At 30.4% G+C, this 26,656-nt stretch overlaps 1 protein-coding gene across 3 annotated transcripts; it reads right to left on the bottom strand.

Moving 5' to 3' along the window:
- Positions 1-10,604: 10,604 nt before the first annotated feature.
- Positions 10,605-26,123, bottom strand: LOC143069372 (angiomotin-like protein 1). Of its 3 annotated transcripts, none has more exons than XM_076243967.1 (14): positions 25,926-26,123; positions 21,094-21,231; positions 19,995-20,679; positions 19,070-19,223; positions 18,522-18,666; positions 18,158-18,196; positions 17,260-17,405; positions 16,572-16,724; positions 16,045-16,173; positions 15,045-15,115; positions 14,340-14,444; positions 13,648-13,850; positions 11,918-12,000; positions 10,605-11,158 (listed from the first exon to the last, which is right to left on the bottom strand). In XM_076243967.1, the coding sequence occupies exons 1-14, from the start codon at positions 25,984-25,986 to the stop codon at positions 11,108-11,110; spliced, it is 2,163 nt and encodes a 720-aa protein (XP_076100082.1). In that variant the 5' UTR covers positions 25,987-26,123; the 3' UTR covers positions 10,605-11,107. The 3 variants fall into 3 exon arrangements, with proteins under 3 accessions (XP_076100082.1, XP_076100083.1, XP_076100081.1); XM_076243968.1 differs by lacking the exon at positions 25,926-26,123 and adding an exon at positions 23,505-23,628; XM_076243966.1 differs by lacking the exon at positions 25,926-26,123 and adding an exon at positions 23,172-23,293.
- Positions 26,124-26,656: the final 533 nt, after the last annotated feature.

Raw genomic sequence — 26,656 nt, 5'->3', positions numbered from 1 at the left:
ATATTTTTAACTTAAAATGCCTTATTGATATGTATTTATTTAGAAGGAAAAAACTGTACTGTGCTTTTGTAGACTATCGAAAAGCTTTTGATTCTGTAAACAGGGTATTATTATGGCAAAAACTATTACGTAATGGTATTGATGGTAAAATGCTTGTTGTTGTACAAAACTTGTATAAAAATGCTAAGTCTTGTGTTAGATGGTAACAACTTTTCACAATTTTTTGCCTCCAATGTAGGAGTTCGACAAGGTGAGAATCTCTCACCTTTATTGTTCTCAATTTTTCTAAATGATTTGACAGATTTTTTTGTCACATGCTTATAATGGTCTCTCTGATATATGTAATATGTCTCATTTATTATTTGATAATGATGATATTGAAGTTTTCTTTAAATTGTATTTGTTATTATATGCCGATGATACTGTTATATTTGCTGAGTCTGCTACTGAATTACAATCTGCATTAAATGCCATGTATTTGTATTGTGAAACATGGAAGCTTAGTGTTAATCTAGCCAAAACCAATATTGTGATATTTTAAAAAAACAGACAATGTGAAAACACTCAATTTTTCTATAACAATGAACCAATAGCTGTGTTAGATGATTTTCTATATTTGGGTACAGTTTTTTTTCTAGAAAAGGTACTTTTCACAAAAATAAGGCTAGACTTGTACAACAAGCTAGAAAAGCTATGTTTTATGTAAAGCGAGAAAGCTTAGTTTGCCAATAGATATTTTGTTACAATTATTTGATGCAATGGTGGCACCTATTTTGTTATATGGTGCAGAAGTATGGGGTTATGAAAATAATGACATTATTGAGTCTTTGCATTTGGAATTTTGCAAGTATATATTAAAGGTTAAAAAATGTACGACAAACTATATTGTATATGGCGAACTTGGTAGAACACCCATGTCTATATGTATTAAAGCTAGAATGGTTGGTTTTTGGCAGTGAATTTTAAAATGCAAAAAAGAGAAAATATCTCGAACATTGTATGATATGTTGCATAAACTGAATGAAGTTGATGTGTACCATTCTAAATGGTTATTATATATAAAAGATATTTTAATTGAATGTGGTTATGGAAATCATTGGTATGACCAATCTGTATTAAGAAATATAAGCCTGTCTAAAAATGTAAAGCAAGTTCTTCATGAAAAATTTGTAGAAGGTTGGAAATTACAAGTATATGACTCACCGAAGTGTATTAATTACCGTATTTATAAATCTGATTTTAACTTTGAGAATTACCTCACTGTACTTCCACTTGACTTGATGTATAATCTTATTAAATTTAGATGCGGTAGCCACAAATTGCTAATTGAAGCTGGTAGATTTTTTTAGTATCAATAGAGCTGAAAGAATTTGTGATCTTTGTAATAAGCAAGAACTGGGTGATGAATTTCATTATATATTTAATTGTAACTTTTTTACTCAAGAAAGACTCAAGTTTATACCTGATCATATATATATAAAAACAAAAATACTGTAAGCCTGTCAAATTTAATGAATAGTCAAGATAAGTATGTACTTGTTGGGTTGGCAAAATTTTGCAAAATTGTTATGTCTGTATTTAAATGATAATATATATGGATATTACTCTTTCATCTGCATACACCTACTTTATATGTATATATGTTAGTTCATGCATTACTATTGTTTGTTAAATTTATTGTACTATTATGCCTCATGTGAGGCCTTTAGTGAAACAAAAAGTTTCAAAAGTTTCAAAGTTTCACTTTATAGAATATCACTTGCCAGAAAAAATGTATAGAATTTATTAATATCACTTGCCAGAAGAAAAAGAAATGTATTGAAGTTAATAATATTGTAAAACGAAGGAAAATATAATAACAAGAATTATTATTATCATCATTATTTTTATTGTTACGAATTGTCGAGAGGCGAATCATAGTTGATAAATTGACAATGAGGGTCGGTTTTAAGAACAAAAAGTTAAAAAAAAAAAAAAAAAACTTCAGACTAGACTTCAGTTGTTCAATTGCTAACTGTCCATTTTTATGTATTCCAGTAGTGCCTGCATATGGAGTATTATATCTCCATGTTAATACGTTTCAGCCTGGCGTTTCCAATTATTCTTTTCTTGATAGAGGGCCTAGTGAACTGAGCTTTTGAACCAACTTAGCGAGATTCTAAGTTAATGTCAATTGTCCTTTCCAAATGCTTACAGTCGCATTCAAGAGAAATTTGACCGTTACAAAATATCTGTATCAATTGTTTTTAATTTTCATAACCACATTCCTGTTTTTGTTATATATATCGTTTATATGTCTGCTATAAGTTAGTTAGTAAAAGATCGTATAATACGTTGATAGAGGGTCTTCCCATAGATAGAGACAAGTGTCTGTGTACCATAAGTATCTCGATATGTGGTACTAGTGGAGCAGAATCTTCTTACCTTTCTCTTAGATTATCCACAATCTTCGTTAGTTTTCTATGTTATATTTTGTGATATTGTTTGCCCTTTTCTAGTCTCGTTTTTCATCATGGCGTTGCAATTTTTTGAATGTCTACTTAGGCTCCGTGTGCCCTTTTCTAATCTTTAGTTGATTTATTGTATATATCTCTCTGACACATTCCCCGTTTTCATTCTCAATTCTATGATCTTCTAATAACCTATAGCAGACATATAAATGATATATATATTTGGCATCTGATCAATTAACATAGACTTGAATGAGTCACGAAAAAGACAAACATTTTGAAAATGAAAGGTTGCATGCCTCACCCATTTATATCTTGAAGAAACTAAAATCTGTTGTTCAGTTTTACAGCTAGACTGTTAAAACTGTTTGAACCATGAATGTGTTGGCAAAATCAACTAACATATACCATTTAGAGACACATAACTATAAGGCATGAAATTGTGAACAATTTACCTTTCTAACTTTCTTTTGAAGTTAACTTCAATATGTTTTAATTAAACCACCAGAATGATGATTAAAATTGTCTTAAATCCAAATACATTGAAAGATTAGGATCAGCTGTATTTTTTTCAACAAAATAATCCTTTAAGCCAGGTGTCAACTTTGTATTAATGTAATGTATAGGAGGAAGTTACGTATTCAAACTTATTGTACAAAGGGTAATATATACCCAGAAATATTTTAGTAGGACATTATACTCCGGGAATGTTATTAACAGATTAATAAGTAACCATGAATTTGTAAGCAAAAGCAACTAGCATATATTATTTAGAATCACATAACTATGAGGGATGAAATCGTGAACCGTTTACCTTTTCTAACTTTCTTTTGAAATTAACTAGTCCAGTCAATCTAGCATAAATATGACCCTAACCTGAAAGTAATTGCAACAGAAGATTTTTAAGTTTTAATATTTAGCACTTTACCCCAAATATACACAGAAAAAAGTCCCATAAAATCTTACTTGAGGCAGACTAAAAAAATCACCATTTAAAATTCTTATGGAGATTTGCATTGAAAACGGAGATAACTCTTGCAAAAAAGGCAGAAATATCAATAAAAATTGATACAAAATTAAAACATAACCGCTTCTATTCGTCTATTCAGACTCTTAATTATTTAGCGGTTTTTAGAGTAAATCAAACAACTCTAAAAGTGTTTTCATATCTTTTATCAAGCTATAATCTAGATTTCGTAATTCATTAGTTGACCATTTGATGAATTTTTCAACATGTCAAGGGCAAGAATCTCAAATTTTATAAAAATAATTAAGCATGTATTCTTCTTTTTGTGGTTTAAAGTTTCTTTAGACAAGTAAGATGCTGAAAAAATATAATATACAGATTGAACAATACCAAATTTTCACATTATTTTTTCAAAGTGGTCACAAAGCTTCAAATTTGCAATTTCTTTAATGAAAAATGCACCAAAAAAAAAACAAACTATCCATAACACTTCGGTTTTGTACATTTCAGGAGCAGAAGATAATATAATTTAATCAAATACCAACTTATAACCCCATCAAAGTATAATACTTTACATAAATTTCAAGAAAATCAACCAAAAACTGATAACAAAAAACTCATTTTTGCGGATCTCCTCTCCCAATGTTTATTTCCATAGGAAATTAAAAATGCCGATTTTGAGTTTTCCTCAAGTTAGATTTTATAGATTATAGGTTATAGATTCGTGCACAACAAGGTTTGACCTCCAAAACTGTGTCTCAGATTTTTCCTATTGTATTTCATTCTCTCATAAATCTTCAATGAAGTTTGCAACATCAATTTATAAGAGACCACTAAATTCAATTGGATATAAAATTTGTTCTATTGATGTTTTTGGAAATCTGAGACACAGTTTTGGAGGTCAAGCTGTGTTGTACAAGAATATATAAAATATTTTGGGATGCTATGAAGAACAAAGAAGCTAAATTCATTCAAGTGTGGACATCACAGTATAGCAACTAATTACATAATAATTAATTGTGTAATAATTATGTCATAATGAAATTGTCACAATTTGAAAGTTTAATCTTTCGTCTTTCTTTTGGTACCTCATTTATAAAATATAAAGAAGGATGAAATGAATTACATTAGTTTAAAGTTGTCTGATTGGGAGTAACAAAATCTTTGTATTGTGCTACCTTAATCCAAGACATTGAAAGAAGGATCAGCTGTATTTTTAATTTTATTTCAAAGGGATGTAATATATACCTTGAAATATTTTACAGGACAATACTCCGTGAATGTGTGTTATAGAAAGTAGTATAGGTTCATATATGAATAAAAGGAGGTGTTGTATATCCATCAACCAGACATCAACATACCCCAACACGCATGTGCTGATACACTTAAACTTTTCGCCTGCTTCAATATCAAATATTTCTTAGGACAATCAACTCTCAAGCTGAGGTCAACGCAATAAGCAAATGGAATCCGTCAAGTGAAAATATTCATGTACATGTAATTGATTCATAATGTATTCAACTTAGTTATTTTGTATAATTTCTGAGCTACACCCTTGATAAAAAGAAAGAACCAAATGAAAACAAATCACCGTGCTATCAAATGTTATTTGTCTATAATTTGTCACATTGATGATGATGATAGATGGCTGCTTCACGTCCAGTGGGAAATTAAACGCAGTGATATTGTTTGCCTTAAATTACTGGAGAGTAAAGGCTTTTTCCCCTGGAGAAGAATCCCAATTTGAAAAAAATGGCTTAAAATTATTCCCAAATAGACAACTTTTTCCCCAAACAGTGCAGTCTCAGTAGTAATTGTGCATGAATCGAACTGAAAAACACTCATTTAAACATTTTTCAAATGAAGGGTTACCTCTTAAAAGGGGGTCTGCAAATTGAAGTTCAGTCAAATTCATGGTTTATTATAAATTTCCCAATTTGATAAAAATGACGCATATTTTCCCAATAAAAAAGGGTAGAGTTAGTTTTGAAAAAAGCCAACAATATACACATATCCAAGACGATTACTTGTTCATGATACTAGTATATATATATATAATAATAATAGTGAATATTAACCCTGCTTTGTACTAGACTGCCACACTGAGCCTGATTTTTAACGTGCTGCGGTATGGGTTTCTCTCATTGTTAAAGGACGCATGGTTGCCTATAATTGCAGCCATCCACTTTATTTAGACTTTGGTGGATAGTTGTCTCTTTGGAAATCATACCACATCTTATTTTTATATATTTCACAAGGTAACAGTCATTCTTCTCTGAATCAGAGCCTACAGTATGTACTCCTTTAGGATGTCTATTGGAGGCTCAGCAATTACCAATTTTCAAGTCTTTGGTTTGAGACATTCAGAGTTTTTGAACCCACAATCTCCTGCAATTGAGGCGAACAAGACCACAGAGATTGTCATCATAACTAATGATCCAAAAACAACAAGAAGTAATTGTAACAGGATGCTGTTACGAAGTCTCCCAAACAAAGCTCCCATATTAATTTGACTTGTTTAATTACAAGAATATATATGGTTTAGGGGTGGGGATCTTGACCGTTTACAAGTTTTCAAACAAGAGGGGGTGGGGTGACCCCCTAGGGACTTCCCTTTTATTTCATTTCATTTATCTTATTGTCCCCTACAAGAATATATATGGTTTAGGGGTGGGGATCTGGACCGTTTACAAGATAATAGCACATTCTCAAATTGAGCGGGGTAGGGGTAATCCCCATGGACTCCCCCTATATTTCTGTTGATGTGTTTTATTGTTCCATATAAGAATATACATGGTTTAGGGGTGGGGATATGGACCGTTTACAAGTTTTCAAACACGAGGGGGTGGGGTGACCCCCTAGGGACTTCCTTTTGATTTCTTTTCATTAGTTTTATTGTCCCCTACAAGAATATATATGGTTTAGGGGTGGGGATCTGGACCGTTCACAAGATAATAGCACATTCTCAAATTGAATGGGGTGGGGTTGACCCCCAGGGACTTCCCTTTAATTTCATTCGATTTGTTCTATTGTCCCCTACAAGAATATATATGGTTTAGGGGTGGGGATCTGGACCGTTTACAAGATAATAGCACATTCTCAAATTGAACGGGGTGGGGGCGACCCCCAGGGACTCCTCTTTAACATCATTAAATTTGTTTTATCGTGCCATTCAAGAAAATATATGGTTTAGGGGTGGAGATTTGGACTGTTTACAAGATAATAGCATATTCTCAAATTTAAGGGGATGGGGATGACCCTCCAGAGATTCCCCCTTTATTTCAGGTGATTTGTTTTATTGTCACTTGATCATTTCCGAAGACTGTGTGTGTTTATCACTTAAAGTTTTCAAGTTATATTCATTTGAAAATTTTCGAAAATAAAATCCCATAGGATTCTATAGTAAACCCCTCCCTTCTTTCAGCCCCCCAAAATACCCCTTAATAGACCCAATGCACAAACGAACGATTGATGGCTCACCTAGACATGTTAGTCTAACATTTTATGAAATCCTAAGTAAATCAGACAAGTGGTTTTGGAGAAACGCTGCGAACAAGTTCATTTTTTTAAAGTGGCGGAAAAAGAAAAAGAAAAAGAAAAAGAAAAAGAAAAAGAAAAAGAAGAATAATAAAAATAATAAGAACTGAGCAAAAACAATAAGTCTCCAAACTTTGTTTGGGAGACTTAAAAATAACTTCTGTAATTTCAGGTAAAAGTCATATGCAAATCCTCGAAACCAAAACTTATAACAAATGATGGTGACTTACATTAGAAACATTTTTCATCCTGGTAGGTAAACATGAGACCAAGGGCCAATATATCAGACAGACATTTAGTCATAGCAACCAATACACTGACTTAAACATTGATTTCCAGTGCAGGCAAGAAAAAAAACCCTAATTTAATTGTGAGGTCCAAATACTCTCAATAATAGATGACTGTTCATGCTATGTCATTCTCTAAACTGTCTGGCCTTCAAAAGTGTTATACTCATTTATATGAACCCTTATTGCCACAGAAACTCTTGACTTCAATGAATAACAAGAATGATTCCAATATGACAATAACCTATGACCAGAACAAACATTTTTACATCCATAATGGAAGATTCTTTGATAATTTACAATTCTTTTGACTATTCATCCTGATATAAGAAATGGCTTTAGCATCTTTTTAAGGTAAAACCAACTCTTCATTTTCTCATTCTTATTATTGAAGGAACTATCAGTGTATGGAAATGTGGAGTATCCTACTTCTCATTATTTTTCTTAACCACTCTGTCAATATTGAAGCTGTTAGGAAATGTATAATTTTTCATTTTGATCCTCATATAACTTTTAGGAATTTTGGTCCTCAGTGCTCTTCAACTTCATACTTTATTTGACCTTTTCAACTTTTTTGGATTCGAGTGTCACTGATGAGTCTTTTGTAGACAAAACGCACGTCTGGCGTATATACAAAATTTAGTCCTGGTATCTATGATGATATAAAAAAGAAGATGTGATATGATTGCCAATGAGACAACTATCCACCAAAATGACACAGACATTAACAACTATAGGTCACCATACGGCCTTCAACAATGTGCAAAGCCCATACCGCATAGTCAGCTATAAAAGGCCCCGATAAGACAATGTAAAACAATTCAAATGAGAAAACTAACGGCCTTATTTATGTAAAAAAATGAACGAAAAACAAATATGTAACACATAAACAAGCGACAAACACTGAATTACAGGCTCCTGACTTGGGACAGGCACATACAGAGTTTATTTATCATTTGTGGTAAATGAATAAGCTTTGAAGCCTTGTAAAAACTCTGTTGCATGTATTCTAATTCAGCCCAGTAGTCATTTTTCACTGCTGTATTGATGTGAAATATCATTGATTGGTCCATTTACTCGTGAAATAAACAAGCTATCAATTTTCATGTTTTATTTTGCATAGATAATTTTTGACATCATATTTTACAATTTTTACACAATAAAAATCACAGTCCAGCTGGTTTACATACAAAATTGGCACTTTAAAAAATATTTACAAATAAATATGACTAAGAGAACTATTCTCCAGTCAGGATTTTCAAATTGAATTATCTCCCTTCTCACACTCAATATTGGATACATTGCTAAAACAAGGTTTGCTCAAGTTAATGTGCATATCAACAACAACAAAAAAACAACAAAAAACAAATAAGAGATTCAAACAACAGAATACCCTGTTAAATGCTCAAATGTAAACATTTCTAATATATAGTATGTACATCATCATCGGTCAAGTACTGGTTAAAAAACACAATTCATGAAGACAGCCATTTTGATTGCCTTCCTGTCAGAATTTTTACAACAAAATTGTGAAGAATATCAAGCAAGTAACAATTATATTACCTTTGTATGTAAAATGTGCAATGGAAAAAAATGTATTCAAGACAAATTACTAAAATAAAGTTTAATCACTTTGTTGATGAATGGTACCATAGGAAACATGTAAATTTTCAAAAATACTAGCAAATGTCTACATTCTGATAATAATTTTATACAATATCTCTAACATTTTATGTTGATAGCACCATAGTAACTAGTATTGCACTTCTAAACATATGACAATAATCTCAATAGGTTGACTATATACAAATTATGATAATGAACATATGAACACTTTCTTTTACATAGATAACATCAATTTGGTTCTAGCAATGCACCATTCCTAATTCAAATCTCTCTAAGCAACTCTCACACTGAAAGACAATGGTGTCATTTTGTTCTCTCCATACATTCAATAAATTAACCAGTAAAAACAATAATATTTTGACTAAACAAAGTCAATTGAACTAAAAATAGACAAATTGTTTTATAATCAAACAAACCACAAAGCTGCCAAGGTCAGACACAAAACTGTCTGAATCATTACAGCTCTTAAAATCTGGCAGTCATAATTTGGTTATGTTCTAAATATGGAATTTTAATATGAAGTAAGTTGACAAGATATTAGAAGAAACAATGAACGATGTAAAATGATGTTTACTGTAAGCAGATCAACTGCCTCAGTGAAAGCTCTGATGAAGTTATGTACAAAGAATAACGATCTGATTTTTATGTGCGTGGTGTAAAAAGGTAATGATACTTTGTACAATTTTATTTCCAAGAGGTTTAAATATGTGGGTCAGAGGTGAAGGTCACTTTGATGTTTTTTAAAAACCTAAATATTAAATTCACCTCAGAAGTTGTCTTTTTTTTATCATATGAATATCTAAAGAAACACATTTTTTCATTTAAAAATAAAATACAGGCAAAATTAAATTTGAAGTTGTTCCAGAACATATTAAATGCTAACAAACTTTTCATTAAAATTATGAGGATAATCTCATTTAATAGAATGTTAACATTAAAATTTGAGTGAAAGAAATCCCCCTATTAAATAAAAATTTCATATAAGACTAAGACCATGTAAACATTTTCCCTATATTTGATAGAATATGAAAGTGAGGCTATGGAATCAAGGCCATTCCACAAAATGGAAAACCTTGGACATTTGGAAAATGAAATCTATATTCAAAATAGCTGTTAATTATGATTAAGAGGGTGTCCATTGAAAAACCAGGCAGTGGATGGCACATGACATATTTTGTTTTCAAAGTTTTTTCATCTATTTCATATCACAAATTCATTTTTTCTCAAAATCAGATTTTGTTTTTTTATTAACTGCAACAAATAAAGAGAAAAAAAAATACATAGAAAGCACTGAAAATTCATTGAAAAGGGGAGATAACTCTTCTTTTTGTACAAAATTTTGTTGCGTTGTTAGTGAACTTTAAAATCATTTTCTGAGCCATCCACTGTTGATTCAAAAATATCTTTGACATATATATCCTTTGTATGATATAAACATTGCATTGGAACCAAAAAATCAGTGGGAAAAAAAATATGTTGTGCCACCCATATCATAGGATTTGCCTGATATTTACTTGGACAGCCTCTTAAAAGGTTTGTTTTTCAAACGCATTGAACTAATAAAGCATTTAACATTCCTGTAAAATGAGATTTATAAAATGTGACATTTATTTTACCACATTACGACTTTATTTCTAGACCTGATTTCAAGAGCAGGTTAGCTCTATTTTTAAATTTTTAAATGAATCTTAAAATCATGATAGCTCTAAATGAATAAATATTTTATTTTATCTCAAATTTTTGGTTGATGCATACTTTTTACATTCAATTCATATATTGGTACTGTGTTTAACCTAATACTAATAGACTACAACTTCCAGAGAGAAAAGGTAACGAAAAAAAACTACGAAAGTGTCTTCTGTAATTAACAAAAGACTAGTTCTTGACAACACTGCAGATCTATGACTAAAGATGAATCCTGCTAAACTTTCAATTTTTAAGTCTTGTATGTTTACAAGACTTGCTTGTTGTTTCAAATACATAAGCTTATTTACAAAACATTATAACTGAGAGTACAAATTTGCAGTCCCAGACGAAACAAAATATGCTTACGAAAAAAGAAACAACATCAAAACTATTCTCGGAAATACTAACAACCATAGATCTTAATACATTTAACAGATATAGCACTAATTTTAAAGAGGTGTCCTCTTTAAGAAACTTGAGTCCAAGGTCCACAAAAGAGAATCTTGATTTCAAACAAATCACTTGTTTACACCCGCCATTCTTTCTCTCCTTGTTCACACCTGCCATACCTTTTCTCCTTCCTCTTCGGAAGAATCATCTTTATTCTGAAAAACAAAGAGGAAATATAGAACATAAAGGTAGAAAATGATACATTAAAAAAATAACTTATTTGACTATCAAACTAAGGACTATTTCAAATCTTCAGAAACTTGAGCTTTCCATTGGCTTACCATTTCTATAAAATTTAAGGGGCTACTTTAACGATCAGTTGATTCACATTTCATCTAACAGTAATTTACTATGTAACCTTGATATTTGAACTTGTTTTCATATTCATAATATTGTGTATAAAAGTTTACTTTAATGACTTTTCACTCTCAACAAATCAAAGTCAGATTATAGCCTAGATTTTATACCCCAAGTTGGAAAATTAATTTCATTTTAATCTTACTTCTAAACACATTTGATTAACTTCCAAGAACTGGTCCCATCTTAGGAATACAGCAGAAATCAGAGTGGCAATCAATAGAGCTAAATAATGAATACATATTTTTTTTTTGTCAGGAGATATGATTGGTATTCAAGATGATCTTTGGAACTTGACATTATGCGGGTTTCATGCTTTCTTTTTTTCAATGTAATTTTGGGAAAGCTTGTAAAAAGTATTAGTGACCATAAAATCTGTGGCAAATTGAACATTGATGTAATGCAGGTATTCTGCATTTTAACTGACACACACACACACTGTATCAATATTAAACATGATTTTATAACATCCTCTTCCTATATTACCATCTTATATTGGTATCGTTGTGCAAATCTTAAGACTTGTATATATATTTCAGTCTAATAATGTTCATTACCTCTAAGTGGATACTATCAAACTTGTCTTTTAAATCATCGTCTAGAGACATTGCTCTCCCTGTTTCTAATGCACTTGTACTACCTGAAATCAGTGGAAAATTCCATTATCTTATCTTTTATACACCTGCTTAGGGGAAAATAATATTTAAAAATAAATTTATCTGACACCTGTAATTTCTCACAAAGAAAAAAAATGAGAATATTTCCTTAAGGCCACACATGATAAATTACAACTACTTTTCACTTGAATTACAAGCTAGGAAATTTTATACACTCGTAAAATGAAAAATGGCTTCTTGTCCTACACAATTAAATATTCATTTCATTTTTTTTACCATCAATTTGGACAAATATGCAAGAATGAGATAATGAAATAAATGTATAAATGATAGGTATAAATCATACATCATTTTAAAACTACTTCCTTCATATCCATCAAATCGTACAAAAATTTCTCATTATAAATCTGAAATCATTTACACATTCACAAAATATAAAAGGAAATCACTGTTACTCATCTTTCAAAATAGAAAAAAAATCTTTTTCAAGAAAGGAATGTTATTTTTCAGACAGCATCTATTAATTGTTTATTTTATAGAAGTGTCTTCCGGGTTGATGACCAATGACTGCTAGAATAATGATTTAATGACCCATCTAGGTAATTTAGATTCAGAGAATAATGATTCAATGACCCATCTAGGTAATTTAGATTCAGAGAATAATGATTCAATAACCCATCTAGGTTAATTTAGATTCAGAAATGTACATTGTGATAACAAGATTCATTGCAACTGTACACATACTGTGTATTCATTATTATTCGTTGGATACCAATTTTTGTGGGTTTCGTGGGCATTGGTGAACCACGAAATTCAAATGTTCAACAAATTACAAATTTCATTTAGGCTTTGTTTACAGAGATAGCTACAAATATCAACTAAAATGCAAGTTTTCCTCAATCAACGAAAATTGATACCCCAAAAAAAAAATGAATCCACATATGTAAAGATAGCCATTTGACATATCAAAACATATCTTACAATAAAGACTACTATGTGTTTTTTCTGTTATCTATGTATACAATAAGGACAACTATGTGTTTTTCCTGTTATATATGTATACAATAAGGACTACTATGTGTTTTTTTTCTGTTATCTATCTTACAATAAGGACTACTATGTGTTTTTTCTGTTATCTATCTTACAATAAGAACTACTATGTGTTTTTTCTGTTATCTATGTATACAATAAGGACTACTATGTGTTTTTTCTGTTATCTATGTATACAATAAGGACTACTATGTGTTTTTTTCTGTTATCTATCTTACAATAAGGACTACTATGTGTTTTTTCTGTTATCTATGTATACAATAAGGACTACTATGTGTTTTTTTTCTGTTATCTATCTTACAATAAGGACTACTATGTGTTTTTTCTGTTATCTATCTTACAATAAGAACTACTATGTGTTTTTTCTGTTATCTATGTATACAATAAGGACTACTATGTGTTTTTTCTGTTATCTATGTATACAATAAGGACTACTATGTGTTTTTTTCTGTTATCTATCTTACAATAAGGACTACTATGTGTTTTTTCTGTAATCTATGTATTCAAAAGAAAAAAATCAAACCCATTCAGCAGTATGATAATCATGAAGGGAAACTGTCAATAGATTTTTCTTTAGACAGAGCTTACCCAGATTTAAATGTGTCATGTTAAATAATTACCTGTTTTGTTATGTCTTATTGTTGCATATATACTAGAAGGCATATCAAACTGGCGACTGAGTGAACTTGTCATCGATGGACGGGGAGAATGCTGGGGAGAGCAGGATAAAGTATGCACACTACTACTTCTCATCATTGGGGATCGCTGAAATACACGAATCATCGCATCTTTCTCTGCTAGCTGTGTCTGCAGTGCTTTTACCCTGTAGATAAAAATTGGCAATGATGTACAGACTTCATATATACATTTTGTCACATACATTTTGAGCAAAATGATTGTGTAAATACATGGAAAATCTGAAACTTTCTCAAGACTCTTTTTTCAGAGCTGTTTCTGAATTTTTTTATATTGGGTTCATGATTGGCATTAACTTCTGCCCTAAGCACTAAAAATTTATTTTTTACAGAATACTCAATTGGAAATTTTTTATTTGCCCCATAATCCATAACATTATTTTCATCAGTGGCTAAAAGACCCAAAAAATCTTATTTGGGACCAGTGCTGATTTGAAAATATATACAATAAACATGAATAGTAATTCAACTAGTATAAATGATATACATTTTTAAATAGGAAGTAAGAATTCTTGTTTATCATATCTCTTACAATATCTGACATGTAACTTGATGTTTAGATCTTGACAAGAAATCATTACCACTATTTTATCAGCAAATGTTTCATGATAACTTACTTTGCTTCTAGATCTTGCATCTGCTGTTTGTTGTAAATAATTTCTTCCATTTGACGAAGTTTTTCTCGTTTCTCATTCTCCAACTCCATTGTGTTTATAGAGTCACTGTAAAAAAGTTAACAAAATATGACTTTTCTGGTATTTTAATTAATTTATGTTACATTTTTACAATGTTTAAATTTTATAATGATTCATAATTTATTCACTTATAAAAATATAGATGCAGTTGAATTTCACTTTGTTCAATTTTCTGGACCACCTCATTATTTTTCATAAAACTAAAATTACAGTGAGGATTGCACTGCTTTTGTTCAACATTTTTTATGCCATTTCAGCATAATACCAACATTTTAGTGCATTTATACTTCATCTTCAATAATAATTTCATCATGATTATTTTCATACACAACAAATGTCTTGCTTTGGACCATAAACCTCAATTGACATGTATTTTATACACCTACATATTTGTACCATTCAGTGAACAAACGAAAATACCAACAACTGTCAGAAATTCTTTCACCTTGACCTCAGCTAACGCCATATTTATAATTCGGTATAAACATGAATGATTATTACACTGATACACATTCCTCAATGACATGTGACATTAATTACACCATGGGCTAAATGTAACACTTCTAACTGTCAAACGCCCACAGGCACGACATTCATTGAATACGAGGGATTTTCCCCAAAACATACCTAGAACTACTGTACATATTCTGTAGTGAAAATTGTCGCAGGGCATTTTCTTCTAAATATTTCTGTTCCCACTGAAAAGAAAAGAAACATAATTTTAGAAAAAATATTCAGAACTGCATATTTTATATTACAATAAATCATACATTGCCTGAGGGTACTGGAAAACATAACTCTGACAATTAATCAAATTTCAAACATTTTTACAAACTTACTTACTTACTGATGTATTTAATGTATTGGATAGAAACTTATCTTCTAAATAAATAATACATTTTCAATCAAAGTGGTGTTTGAACAAAGTGACAATTATCGATTTCTAAGCAAATTTTTCAAAAGGTTTATTCAATTTCATATAACTTTGCTTAAACATAAATTGTATGAAGGAGGAGAATGTAGGAACTTAAAACAAGTAAAGTTGTAAGCTACTGCTCACTAATGTTACACTGCTCTAAGAAAAATATTTGACAGGAAGTTTTTAATAACGCTTGATTTGTAGTTCCTGAGAAAATGTGAGGTAATTTCATGGAAGGGACGGACTGACAAAGGTACAATGGTATACCCCCATCCTAAAGAGCAGGGTATAATAATTTGTAGGTGATAGTATCTTGCATAAGATATCTTGGAATTTTGTGGTAGTTGTGTTTTAGAAACCTCCAATCCCCCTAATTTGATTTCAGTCATGCATTAAGTTAAGAAATGGTGCAACATATTCTTAGTGTTTGAAACTACTTAATTCTGTGGTTTATTTATATCCTTGTGATAATGTAAACAAATAACAAATAGATTTTTAGTTAACCATGTTATTTGTGGTTTATTGCCACAAAAATGTAAAACAAATAATAACTAGTGCAATACCAGTGCACACAAACCCAGAGTAATCCTTCAAACCCAACAGGTATGCTGTTATCTTCTAAAATCATCATGTACTGTGTAACATCAAATCATTTATGACGAAATTCTATTTATAATGAATGACTGCTCAATTGAAAAGAAATATTACCTTTATAACTTCTGTTTTTAGTTCTAATATCTTTGCATCTTTTTCATTCAGTAGTCTTTGTAAAGAAGATAGATTTGTGGTATCTAAAATTTCGTCCGACTTCTTTTCTATTGTTTTTGGATCTTTACCCTGCAACAAAAGGAAACAATACATCAAAAACCCAACTTATAAAGGCACATCATTCAGCATTATTTTACATCACTGCACCTTGACCATATTCAAACAGGGTTATAAAGAAACAATGTTACCAACTATGCACTTAAGAATCCTTTCAATGTACATGTACATCACATGATTTCTACATTTTACAACACAATGTAGTTCATATTTAACTTGAATATAGGGTTAATCAGAAAATGACAGAATGACTTTTCAAAACTTTCAACAATGACAATGTCTTTAAATACAGTTCTTTTGTTGATAAAACACTCTTCAAGTCTGAACTTATGACATACTGAAATATTACATTATCACGGTCGTGGACTCTCTTTTTCAAATAAAGTTTGTTTGTATACGTCTTCCCTTACCTTTATTTGTTGTTTAAGTGTTTCATTTTCTTTTTCTAATCTTGTTCTAAGTTGTTTTTCCATTTGTTCTCTTTTGGAACAAGCTGCTTGTAATGAGGAGAAAGCCTTTTGTAAGTTTTCTAATCTCTCCATCTGTACTTGTTTTTTACAGCACTACAATTAGACAGAAGCTATTACTTATGTTTCAAACACAAGAACTAGATAAAACACAAAATCAAATTTTTTGGATAATCCTTCAGATTTAGGATAATCCTTTAGTTTTTGGATAATCCTTCAGTTTTAGTTTGTTAAAACAATGGTACTGTATAAGCATAAGGGATTCTATAATTGCTACAAATGTATGTGATAAATATAAAAAAATATATATGCAATAACTGCAGAGAACATGTCTACTTATGAAATAGAGTATAACAAAGATTTTTTCTCTGTTTATTATAAATATTTTATTTTTGAACCCTTACTCAACCTTTCTTCATTTCTATGTAATTTAATCATACATAAGAAAGCATGCTTTTTATAAAGGATATTATCGTATCAAAAAAAGTCGGCTATTAACATCGATATAGGAAGATGTGGTATGAGTGCCAATGAGACAACTCTCCATCCAAGTCACAATTTATAAAAGTAAACCATTATAGGTCAAGGTATGGTCTTCAACACGGAGCCTAGGTTATTTTTAGTCCTTTACCTCTTTTTCCAAATGAACAACATTTGCTTGTGCATTAGTTAAAGCATCATCTAAAATGCCATTTTTGTCTTTCCATTCTTGTACTTCTCCTTTCAGAGATACTATTTCCATTTCATAGTTCTTTTGTGTTGTCTGTACTTCCTTTTCTATTAAAAGAAAGAGATACAACACATGTCAAAGATTTATACACTTATGTGTTAACACTGTTCACAATGTAAGTTTTCATGTATTAGCACAATATTACTTGATGTAATGTGTGTAAAACACCATGAAATAAAACAAAAAAAATGTAGCACAGTGGCATTGTGAGAGGAAACTTGTTTTTCAGACCAAATTAAAATAAAAAATTAAGATTACTATTAATTCTACCTTTGTTAATGAGGAAGAATAAGGAACTTGCAAATAAATACATACATGTGTTTAGAAAAAAGCAAGCTGCAGAAAAACCTTTCATTACAGTATAAAGTATTATTTGTAACCTAGAGACCCTCACTGCATCGTGCACAAAAACTGTACAGTCGAAAAAAAGATAAACTGCAATATCATCAACCAAACTTTCAGTATAGATCATTAAATTTTGGCATGCTGCCATCACAATAATGAGCATGTGAAACTTAATCACTTTTATGAATGATCATGAATGCAGGCACTTGAAAAATATTTCTGCTGAGGGCACGTAACATCCTGTCTGGCAGAGATAAATTTCTACCTGTAGGAAAAATATGTCAACATTTAAATCAGATATGGCTGGATAATATCTACCAAATACACGTGCAACTTCTCTTCCGAAATCTACTCTTCTCTTTTAACTCAGACTTTTTGTAACCTACTAATGATATTTATTTTAAAGACATCTATCATGTTGATTATTCAACTACTTCACAACTACTTTACATACCTGATTTCCCATCTAAAGACGTGTCTGATGCAACTTTTTCTGAGAAAAAAAAAAAAAAAAAATTTAGATATAAAGCTAATTCATTTCTCAAATTTACATAACAAAATATATTGTTCAGTTTCATTTTCATCAGATTTCTTTGATTTATGACTATTGCAATCTGACATTTCTTTTTAGTACTAATTTTTTACTCTACCTTTTTGCCTACATTTTGCCTAAAGAATTAACATTATACATGTAGCATATTTTACTTTTCATGGTAAGTTGATTTTTTTATGACATATTTTGAAATGTAAGCATTTTAATAATTTGCACATACATTAAAGTAAATATATATGTCTTATACATGTATATATATATATACCTTGTAACTGTTTATTGGACAAGTACAATTTCTTAATTTCTTCTTCATATCGTTTCTTCCTCATGTTTTCTAATTTCTCTCTTTTTCTTGATGACTGGACTAAGGATTCATAATCTTCATGAACTTTCTTAATTTCTAATTCAAACTGCAAGTATAAAGAAAGAAATAATCAAAATCTAAATGGTCTAGCAGATTTGTATTTTGTTGAAAATTCAAGTTTGTGGTTCAGTTAACCTTTATACATGTAACCTTCCCATGAAATAAATGAAAATTAATTTCCAACCAATAACAATGAATCCCTAATTCTTTTCATAAATCATATACATGTATGGATACAAGGAGATCTTGTTTACATGAATATGTTAAGCAAAGGGCAACCAAATACATGTGTAGCACCAAAAACTTAAAGAAGCTATGTTCACTAAGAGTTATCTCCGGATCCCTTTCAGTCAAATATTTGTGTATTTACTTTGATCACCATAAGAAATATTTATAAATTCTAACTAGTTTATCATAGCTTTTCAATATCTAATTCTAAATATACATACCTTTTGTAATATGGCAACTTTTCTATGGTAATTGTTCAAGTCCTCTCGAAGTTTCTTATTTTCATCGGTTAAAATATTTAACATTTTTCCTGTACTTGCTGTTAAAACACTGCAATCATCCATTTCTGGTAGTAGCACATTTTGAACTGGTAATCTGAAATTACATCAAAATGACATTAATATTAATTTTTTGTAAGATTTTAATATTTAATATAAACTTGATTCCTAGCTGTTCTGTCATTCTGTGTGACCCAAGGCTCTGTGTTTATAAGGCCATACTTTCCCCTACAATGTATACTTGTTTTCTTTTTACACATGTTGTGACTGGGATGGAAAGTTGTCTCATTGGCACTCATTCCACATCTTTTTATTTCTATCTATCTGACTACATGTACTTGGTTTGATATATAATTTTTATCCTTTGCAGTTGCAAAGTTTTCTTTGTAAAGCCTTGAATTGAACTACAAAGCAATAAAATAAAAACACAATCTAGGTTTATTGTAACTTTAAGCAGCATGTATTTCATGTATCCTTGACTCCAGTTTTTTTTAAAACTTTTTAAAGTCATTAGTGTCTAAATGTGCTTCCACATTCTGCTTTTAAATAATTGTCTGAGCTTCATATTTTGTTTCATTCACAGGAAATAATATTTTTAATGTGAATAATCATATTTTTGACTCAGCATGGTTACCAAATTTTAAGTTTCCTCACTCACTTTAAAATTCCTTATTGATTAATGTACATGTAGTTTAAAATGCTAAAGTCATATTTTACATGTACATGTATTCTCTATGATTTTTTTCAACTTTTTTTTAAATATGTTTTCTGTTTCTTTAACCATTGTTAATGAAAAACAATTGAAGACTTATCTCATTTAAAATAATTGAACAAAATCCGAAAGTTAAATGGATGAACAATATTGTACCTTGTTCCAAAGTTTGTGTGATCTCGTTCAACACTTAATAAATGTCCACTTCCATGGTGACTTTGTTTATTATGTGCTTCCATGTATCGAGACAGATCTGGCTGCGATCGACATGTTGTCATGTCTGTTCTTTCTACAGTTTCATAAGACCTTCGGAGTTCATTAGCTTTAGTACCAGGATACTCCGGAGGAGGAGGTAAAGTTGTAAAATAACTCGACTGAAGCTGATTAGGAGAATGTTCAATATTCCAGCTAGGACTAGAATAAATAGGAGCGTTCGAAAAAGTCGTCACATTTTCACTACTAACTGATGAATTTTTAATTCCCGTACAAATTCCACTAAATGTACTTGGATTTGTTTGCCATTGTGAAACTGAACATGACGGACAGTTCAGATATCCGTTAGGATCTGTGGGGTAAGGAATACAGTGTTGTGGATGTCCTGACATATTATAATATGGCTGATTTGTAGAAGGAATAAAGTCCATTGCAGTTTTTGGCATTCCAAGTCTTTCTAATATACTATAACCCATCTCACTAAACTCCGGCTGATGGTAATTTTGTTGGGTCGGTGTGTGAGTTTCCTCCCCTTGTGGTTCCTGTCTTTGTGTTGTTGATAAGTTTTCCATAGAAGACACAGATACATCTGTACTGGTTTCACTTCCTGAAAAACTTTGTCTCAAACCTGAAACACACAATATATGCACTGCTGTTATAATATTCCCTAAATAAAACACTCAGTTATAATAAGACCACCTCTATGAATTACATAATTAAATCAAGAATACTTAAAACACGTATTTATATACTCTTCTAAAGATAGACAACAAAAAACAAAGAGATTGATAATAATCTTAAAAAGCTTCGCTCATCTTACGAAATTTGAGAAATTTCATACATCAGTAATTCAAGCAACATTCATAATGATCTATTTAAAGATTACATATATACACCGAATATACTGATTAATATTTGTGTCAAGGTGAATTACACATGCTTGTTACATGTCTGCAGATCTCAAATTTAAGATGAAAAAACATGATTACCAACTTCCATCTTTTAACACATAATTAATTTGTATCTTATTAAAATAACGCACCTGATTGTTGGGTATACATTTGTTTCGAATGTCCCGGGTAAGGAGGAGGGTCCCTGTATTGTGTCTGTTGCTGCATGGTTCTAGGTTCTTGTTCTGTGTATATATAATCTCCTCTCAACATATCTCCTTTGGCTAATTCTACAAACAAACAAACAGTTTAAACATGTGTGTATTTAAAAACCATGTCATGTGATTAACAAAACATAACAATTTAAATCTTTTAGTGATTATATTTTGTCAATTGAAGTGTGAAATTCTATCATAATTAGTAACATAGTAATTGGCTAGGTCATAAATCTGTAATGAATTTCATAAGTGATTGAATTTTTTGGCTGTGTTTCAATCTCTAATAAATATGTATGAATCATACAAGAAAATATTTATTGCTTGGAATGTTTAGATTATATAAGCCTGTTGTGTCTGTTATCCTGATGAACACCAACCCATCTCGGCATATTTCTGTTTCATGAAGAGAAATGATGCCTTCATGAAAACCATTTATTAATTTAATGAGTTTCAAATGCATTTTTCTTGTCATTTTTTAATGACTTTATTTCATTTCAAGAAGAACATGAAATATTACAAAAATATTTTAAATGTTACAAGCAAAAACAGGAAAACACTTATCTCTTTTGTTATCTGCTCATGTTAGTCGTTAATTTCTTATTCCTATTTAAAATACATTTTATATGCTGACAGTTCTAAAATAATTTTAATATTTTTTTCCTGCACTGCCTTCAACAAATTGAAAAAAGGGAGAGACAGTGACCCCTTAGCAGGATAAGTACAAAGTTTTCCCTCCACCATTATTGAAACCAGGTCAATCACTCTCAGCCATTTAACATAATTATATCTCTTTGTAATTTTTCTTTCAAATTCTAAGGATTAGTATGTATAACGAACTTTATTTTTTTAGCTGTTTGATAGAATATTAACCCATACTACTCCTACAACATTATGAATGTACATACCATACATTTACAGTATAAACAAATTATCAGTCAAAAATATGACCAGAAATAACCATTAATTGGTTCTGTCAAATAATTTTGATTTTGAAAATTGGTTTGATTCTACATAAATTTCTAAATTATAATATTACAAGTTTAAGGAATATACACTGTAGAAAACGCAGTTTTATACATTAATAACATTTAGATATTTTGTTTATACCACCACGACTGCATATGTATATGACCCACCATTACAAATTACCATGATATGCCAACATTTTAAAAGGTGGAAAGGTTTCAATTGCAAAATAATACATTGTAGTCAACAATACTAAATCCGAGCATATATTTTAACAACTATATGTATGTGTGGAGAAAAAAAAATGTGGACAAGCAACCCAATGAAAAAAATATTCAAGACATCATTATCTCTTTCTTGATAATTGTATTTTAAAAAGTCATCATAACATTACCATAGGCGGATCCAGGGGGGCCCTTTCGTGGGAAAAATTTGGTTGATTATATAGGGAATCACTGAAGCATGACTGGAGTGCGCGCCCCCCCCCCCCCCAGATACCAAATTAAAAAGAATGGAGATACAGAACACTTTCTATTGTTTTACTTTAAGGTTGCCAACTTGCCACTAACAGGATTGGGTCAACACACCAAATGGGGAACTTTTGGTAGACTCATAACTTTTCAGTAAATCAGGTTAGGGCTTAGTACAGTGGCGGATCCAGCCATTTTAAAAAGGGGGGGGGGGGGGGGTTCCCAACCAAGAGTAAAGGGGGGTTCCAACTATATGCACCCATTCAAATGCATTGATCGGCCAAAAAAAAAAAACCCCGGACCCCCCTGGATCGTCACTGTAGTATTCATTATCATTATTTTAAAAAATTGATGCATTTTTTATTATAAAATATGTCAAAAAGTTTGTATAAAAAAAATCAGTTAAAAAATTTGATTTTAGCATTATCAATTGATTACTCAATTGAGAGATTGTGACTTATTTGGGGAATAGTTCCCGAGTTGATTGGTTGTACCCTCGTTGTACCCAACCTGACTAATTTGGGGAAATACACAATTTCGTGTATATGTACACATTTTTATAATATTAAAATGAACCAGTCATGTTAATTGGAACCACTTTCAAAGAAAGCAAGCCAAATGAAGTTGAAGAGTTAGAACAATCATTGTCTGTTCCCAGGTGTCCCATCCGACATCCAAAATCACGTTAACCGTTACATTCCTTAAATTATCTAGCAGGTGCCCGCGAGTCTATCGGGACATCCCAGGAATTTACGATCATTTTAAGATTTAAGAAAGAAATGCACCGACAAGGGTCAATATCTAATTCAATACATAGAGTTGTTATATAAATTCATAATTAAACAGATAATTTAAACGCAAATCGTACAAAATTGTAATGAACGTAAAAGTATTAGAACGTAAACATACCTTCGGACATCTTTTTGTCAGACGTAACACGGAATCATGGGAAATGTGTGCAAGTCACTGAAGCATTTAATTTATTCCAATATGGGATACCTTGCATTCCACTGATAACGTGCCTTAGAGATAAATTTACTGAAGTAGGACAAAATATTTCTACTATTTTGTTTAATTCCATATTAGGTTACGGCCTGTGATTGTAAATTTAGGAGGGAAACGACAAATGTCAATCATTGGAATGGCAAACATGATGCGTGATTTAGAACCGTTATCTCAGCCGTTATCAAATGAATTTATAAAAATTATAAAATAATCACTTTATCCACGGCTCAGATCCACGGGGCCCATGAAAGAAAGAACGTTGCAGTAAAAAAAAAAACAATTATGAAATATGTAATACTTAATTATTTAAGTTAGAAAATTTTGAAAAGAACAGATAATCAAGATGTAAAATTTCTGTGAAGTGTTTAGTTTAAAATCTATCAAGTAGTCCATTTTGCTTATCCGAAATGATCTATTAAATAAATATAGATATATTTATATACATGAAACTATAATGATTGATACATTATTTTGAATCACATGCAATAATTTGATATACTGTGTAAGAAGGAGGGGGGGGGGTGTTACTTACAAAAACGAATCATATAGTCATATAATTCAAAGAGCTATGCAAGAAAACTGTAACTTCGGTAAGAAATAAAAGATTCCGGTCAACTATGACCTGTATACAATGTCCTTGGTCACAGCTTAAAATTTGGACATATATATGATATATGTTATCTATACATTTCCAATTTCCATTCTAAATTTTAAGTTGACTGACAAATATATAAATATAGCATGCCCAGAAGATATTCCTTCAAGAACGAAGATATTCCTTCAATAACGAACTTGTTGTTGTATGATTATGCATAAATATTTTCGAAATTCTTAATATAAGGGGTTTTAATTTTTCAACATCCCGAAACCAAAAACCAATACCTATATAACTTCTGTGTTTTTGATTTTAACCAGCTTGATGATCATAGTTTTAAAAGACATAAACATCCTGTAACCGATAGTTTTGAATTCGTATGAATATTTTTTTTTCACATTCATGTCCATTTGTATATCATTTACTAATTTTATTCATACCAAAAAGAAGACACTCCTTTGTGTTTGGAACCCGTCAATCTTGAACTTTAAAACGAGATATATTTTTTTTAGTATATATATACTACCAAAAAAGTCTCTTGTTTTAAAATATACTTAAATACATTTATACAGTGAGATAATGAAATTATTTCGGAATGAAAATGCATTCTTTGATTGAATTTGTAGGAAGACTACACACAAGTTGTTACTCAAACTAACTTCAATGTAACATAAGCAACATCAATTTCGGTTTTTCATTTAGTAAACATTTTATACAATTTATAAGGTTTTCCAATTTTATAATTTCCCTTTCCTGGTCACGTCATTTCCTTTTGTTTAATTTAACAACCTTTTTGTTTTAAAACAACTACGCAGCCCGTACCATTTCAACCCCTTAACCTTGGCATCGAATGCAGCAATCCATGGAATCATACAGATAAAAAAAAATGTATTGATCCAATCTTTTTCTTACAGCTTTGTAATTGAATTGAATTCCATATTCAAGGTCATTCAATTCTCATCACTCAATAATAATGCAACTGTATCCCTAATTTCGATATAAACAAAATTTTTGATCTATGAATTAAATGATTAAAACAATTTGTAGCGGTTTGGTCTGTTTTGTTTTAACAGACTAAAGAAATATATTAAATCACATATTCGAACACATTTTTCGAATTTCACACAAAACGAGAATTATTGCGATATGTCTGTCTGCAAGCGTATAAGAAAAATTTCGTTTCAAATTCAGACTTTTTGGGTTAAACTCAGCAAAATCAGTTTCCGCTTCAAATTATAAATCAAAGGAAAATCAAATATTTTTTTAAACTTTTTTTTCAAAAAAAGGAATAATGGGAGTTTCATTCTCTGTATCTGATCCATGTGCAAACCCTTTTGAATTGTATCAATGTCAATGCAGTATACTTGCAGTTTTTGATATGGTCTTTTCACATTTAGCGTAGCTAAAGAAAGGGTCCATATGAATATTAAAATATACAAATATTTCGAGTATTTCAATGTTCTTGGTAATATTTTTAAATATTGTGGAATGAAATAATTTTATCAATACAATATAATGTAATTAATAAGAAACTATGATACTTGTTGATTTTATCTGTGTTTGGTTTATGAGAATAAATATCAATCATTCATTAAAACGAAACACAAAACGTAATGGTATTCATAGAAAAGTAGTAACAAAAATAAACAAATGTAACTAATTACAACACAAGTAACATAATTATTAAAAAATAAAAACAAAATGTAATTAGTTAAATTAGAAATCCCTACCTTTACGGATTTGAAAGTTAACATACGTCGGAGTATTATCTTGTCTCTCGAATGCCATCATACTTAAATCAATCCCCTTTTCCTTTTCTATTTCCCGACACACTTCTATACTCAAGAATTTTAAGTAGTATATCCTTTAAAAGTTAATTATGAAATGGACATCTTCCTGTATATGATATACTTGTAACCTCCTCAAAGATATTATCGAAATTCAGTATTAAAATTCCTTAGTTACGTTCAGCACTTACGCAAACAGCAGTTTTCATTAAATATGAGAAATATTTTTTTTTTCTGTACTAGTCTGAATGATTGTTATAAATAACTCCTAGCATATTTTGCATTCCAACGACTTGCGCTATGATAACGAATACACAACTACATCAACACTGATAATCAGTATTTTATTTGTTTATTCTTCATATAAATTTCTTCTTAAGAAAATGGTATCAAATTTTATTTATTCATGCCAAAGAAGACATTGAAATAAAATATTTTAAACACGCAAAAGCATTATAAGATATTACACAATTTTTCTTCTATATCAAACAAAGCTATGAAGCTATACCTTACCCCTATCAATAATAGTAAGTTTTTATTACCTGGTCAAAACCCTTATTTGTCGTAATACTAAATAAAATGTCTGTGGAATTTGGTTGTTTTCACATACAATAAAAGGATAGTATGGATGAATACACATACTATTTTGAAGGTTAAAATCATAAATCAAATCA

This window comes from Mytilus galloprovincialis, chromosome 3, assembly GCF_965363235.1.
Source record: "Mytilus galloprovincialis chromosome 3, xbMytGall1.hap1.1, whole genome shotgun sequence".
NCBI classification, from domain to species: Eukaryota; Metazoa; Mollusca; class Bivalvia; order Mytilida; family Mytilidae; genus Mytilus; species Mytilus galloprovincialis.
The sequence above is the reverse complement of the archived record's forward strand: the minus strand, read 5'-3'. Positions and strand labels throughout refer to the sequence as shown.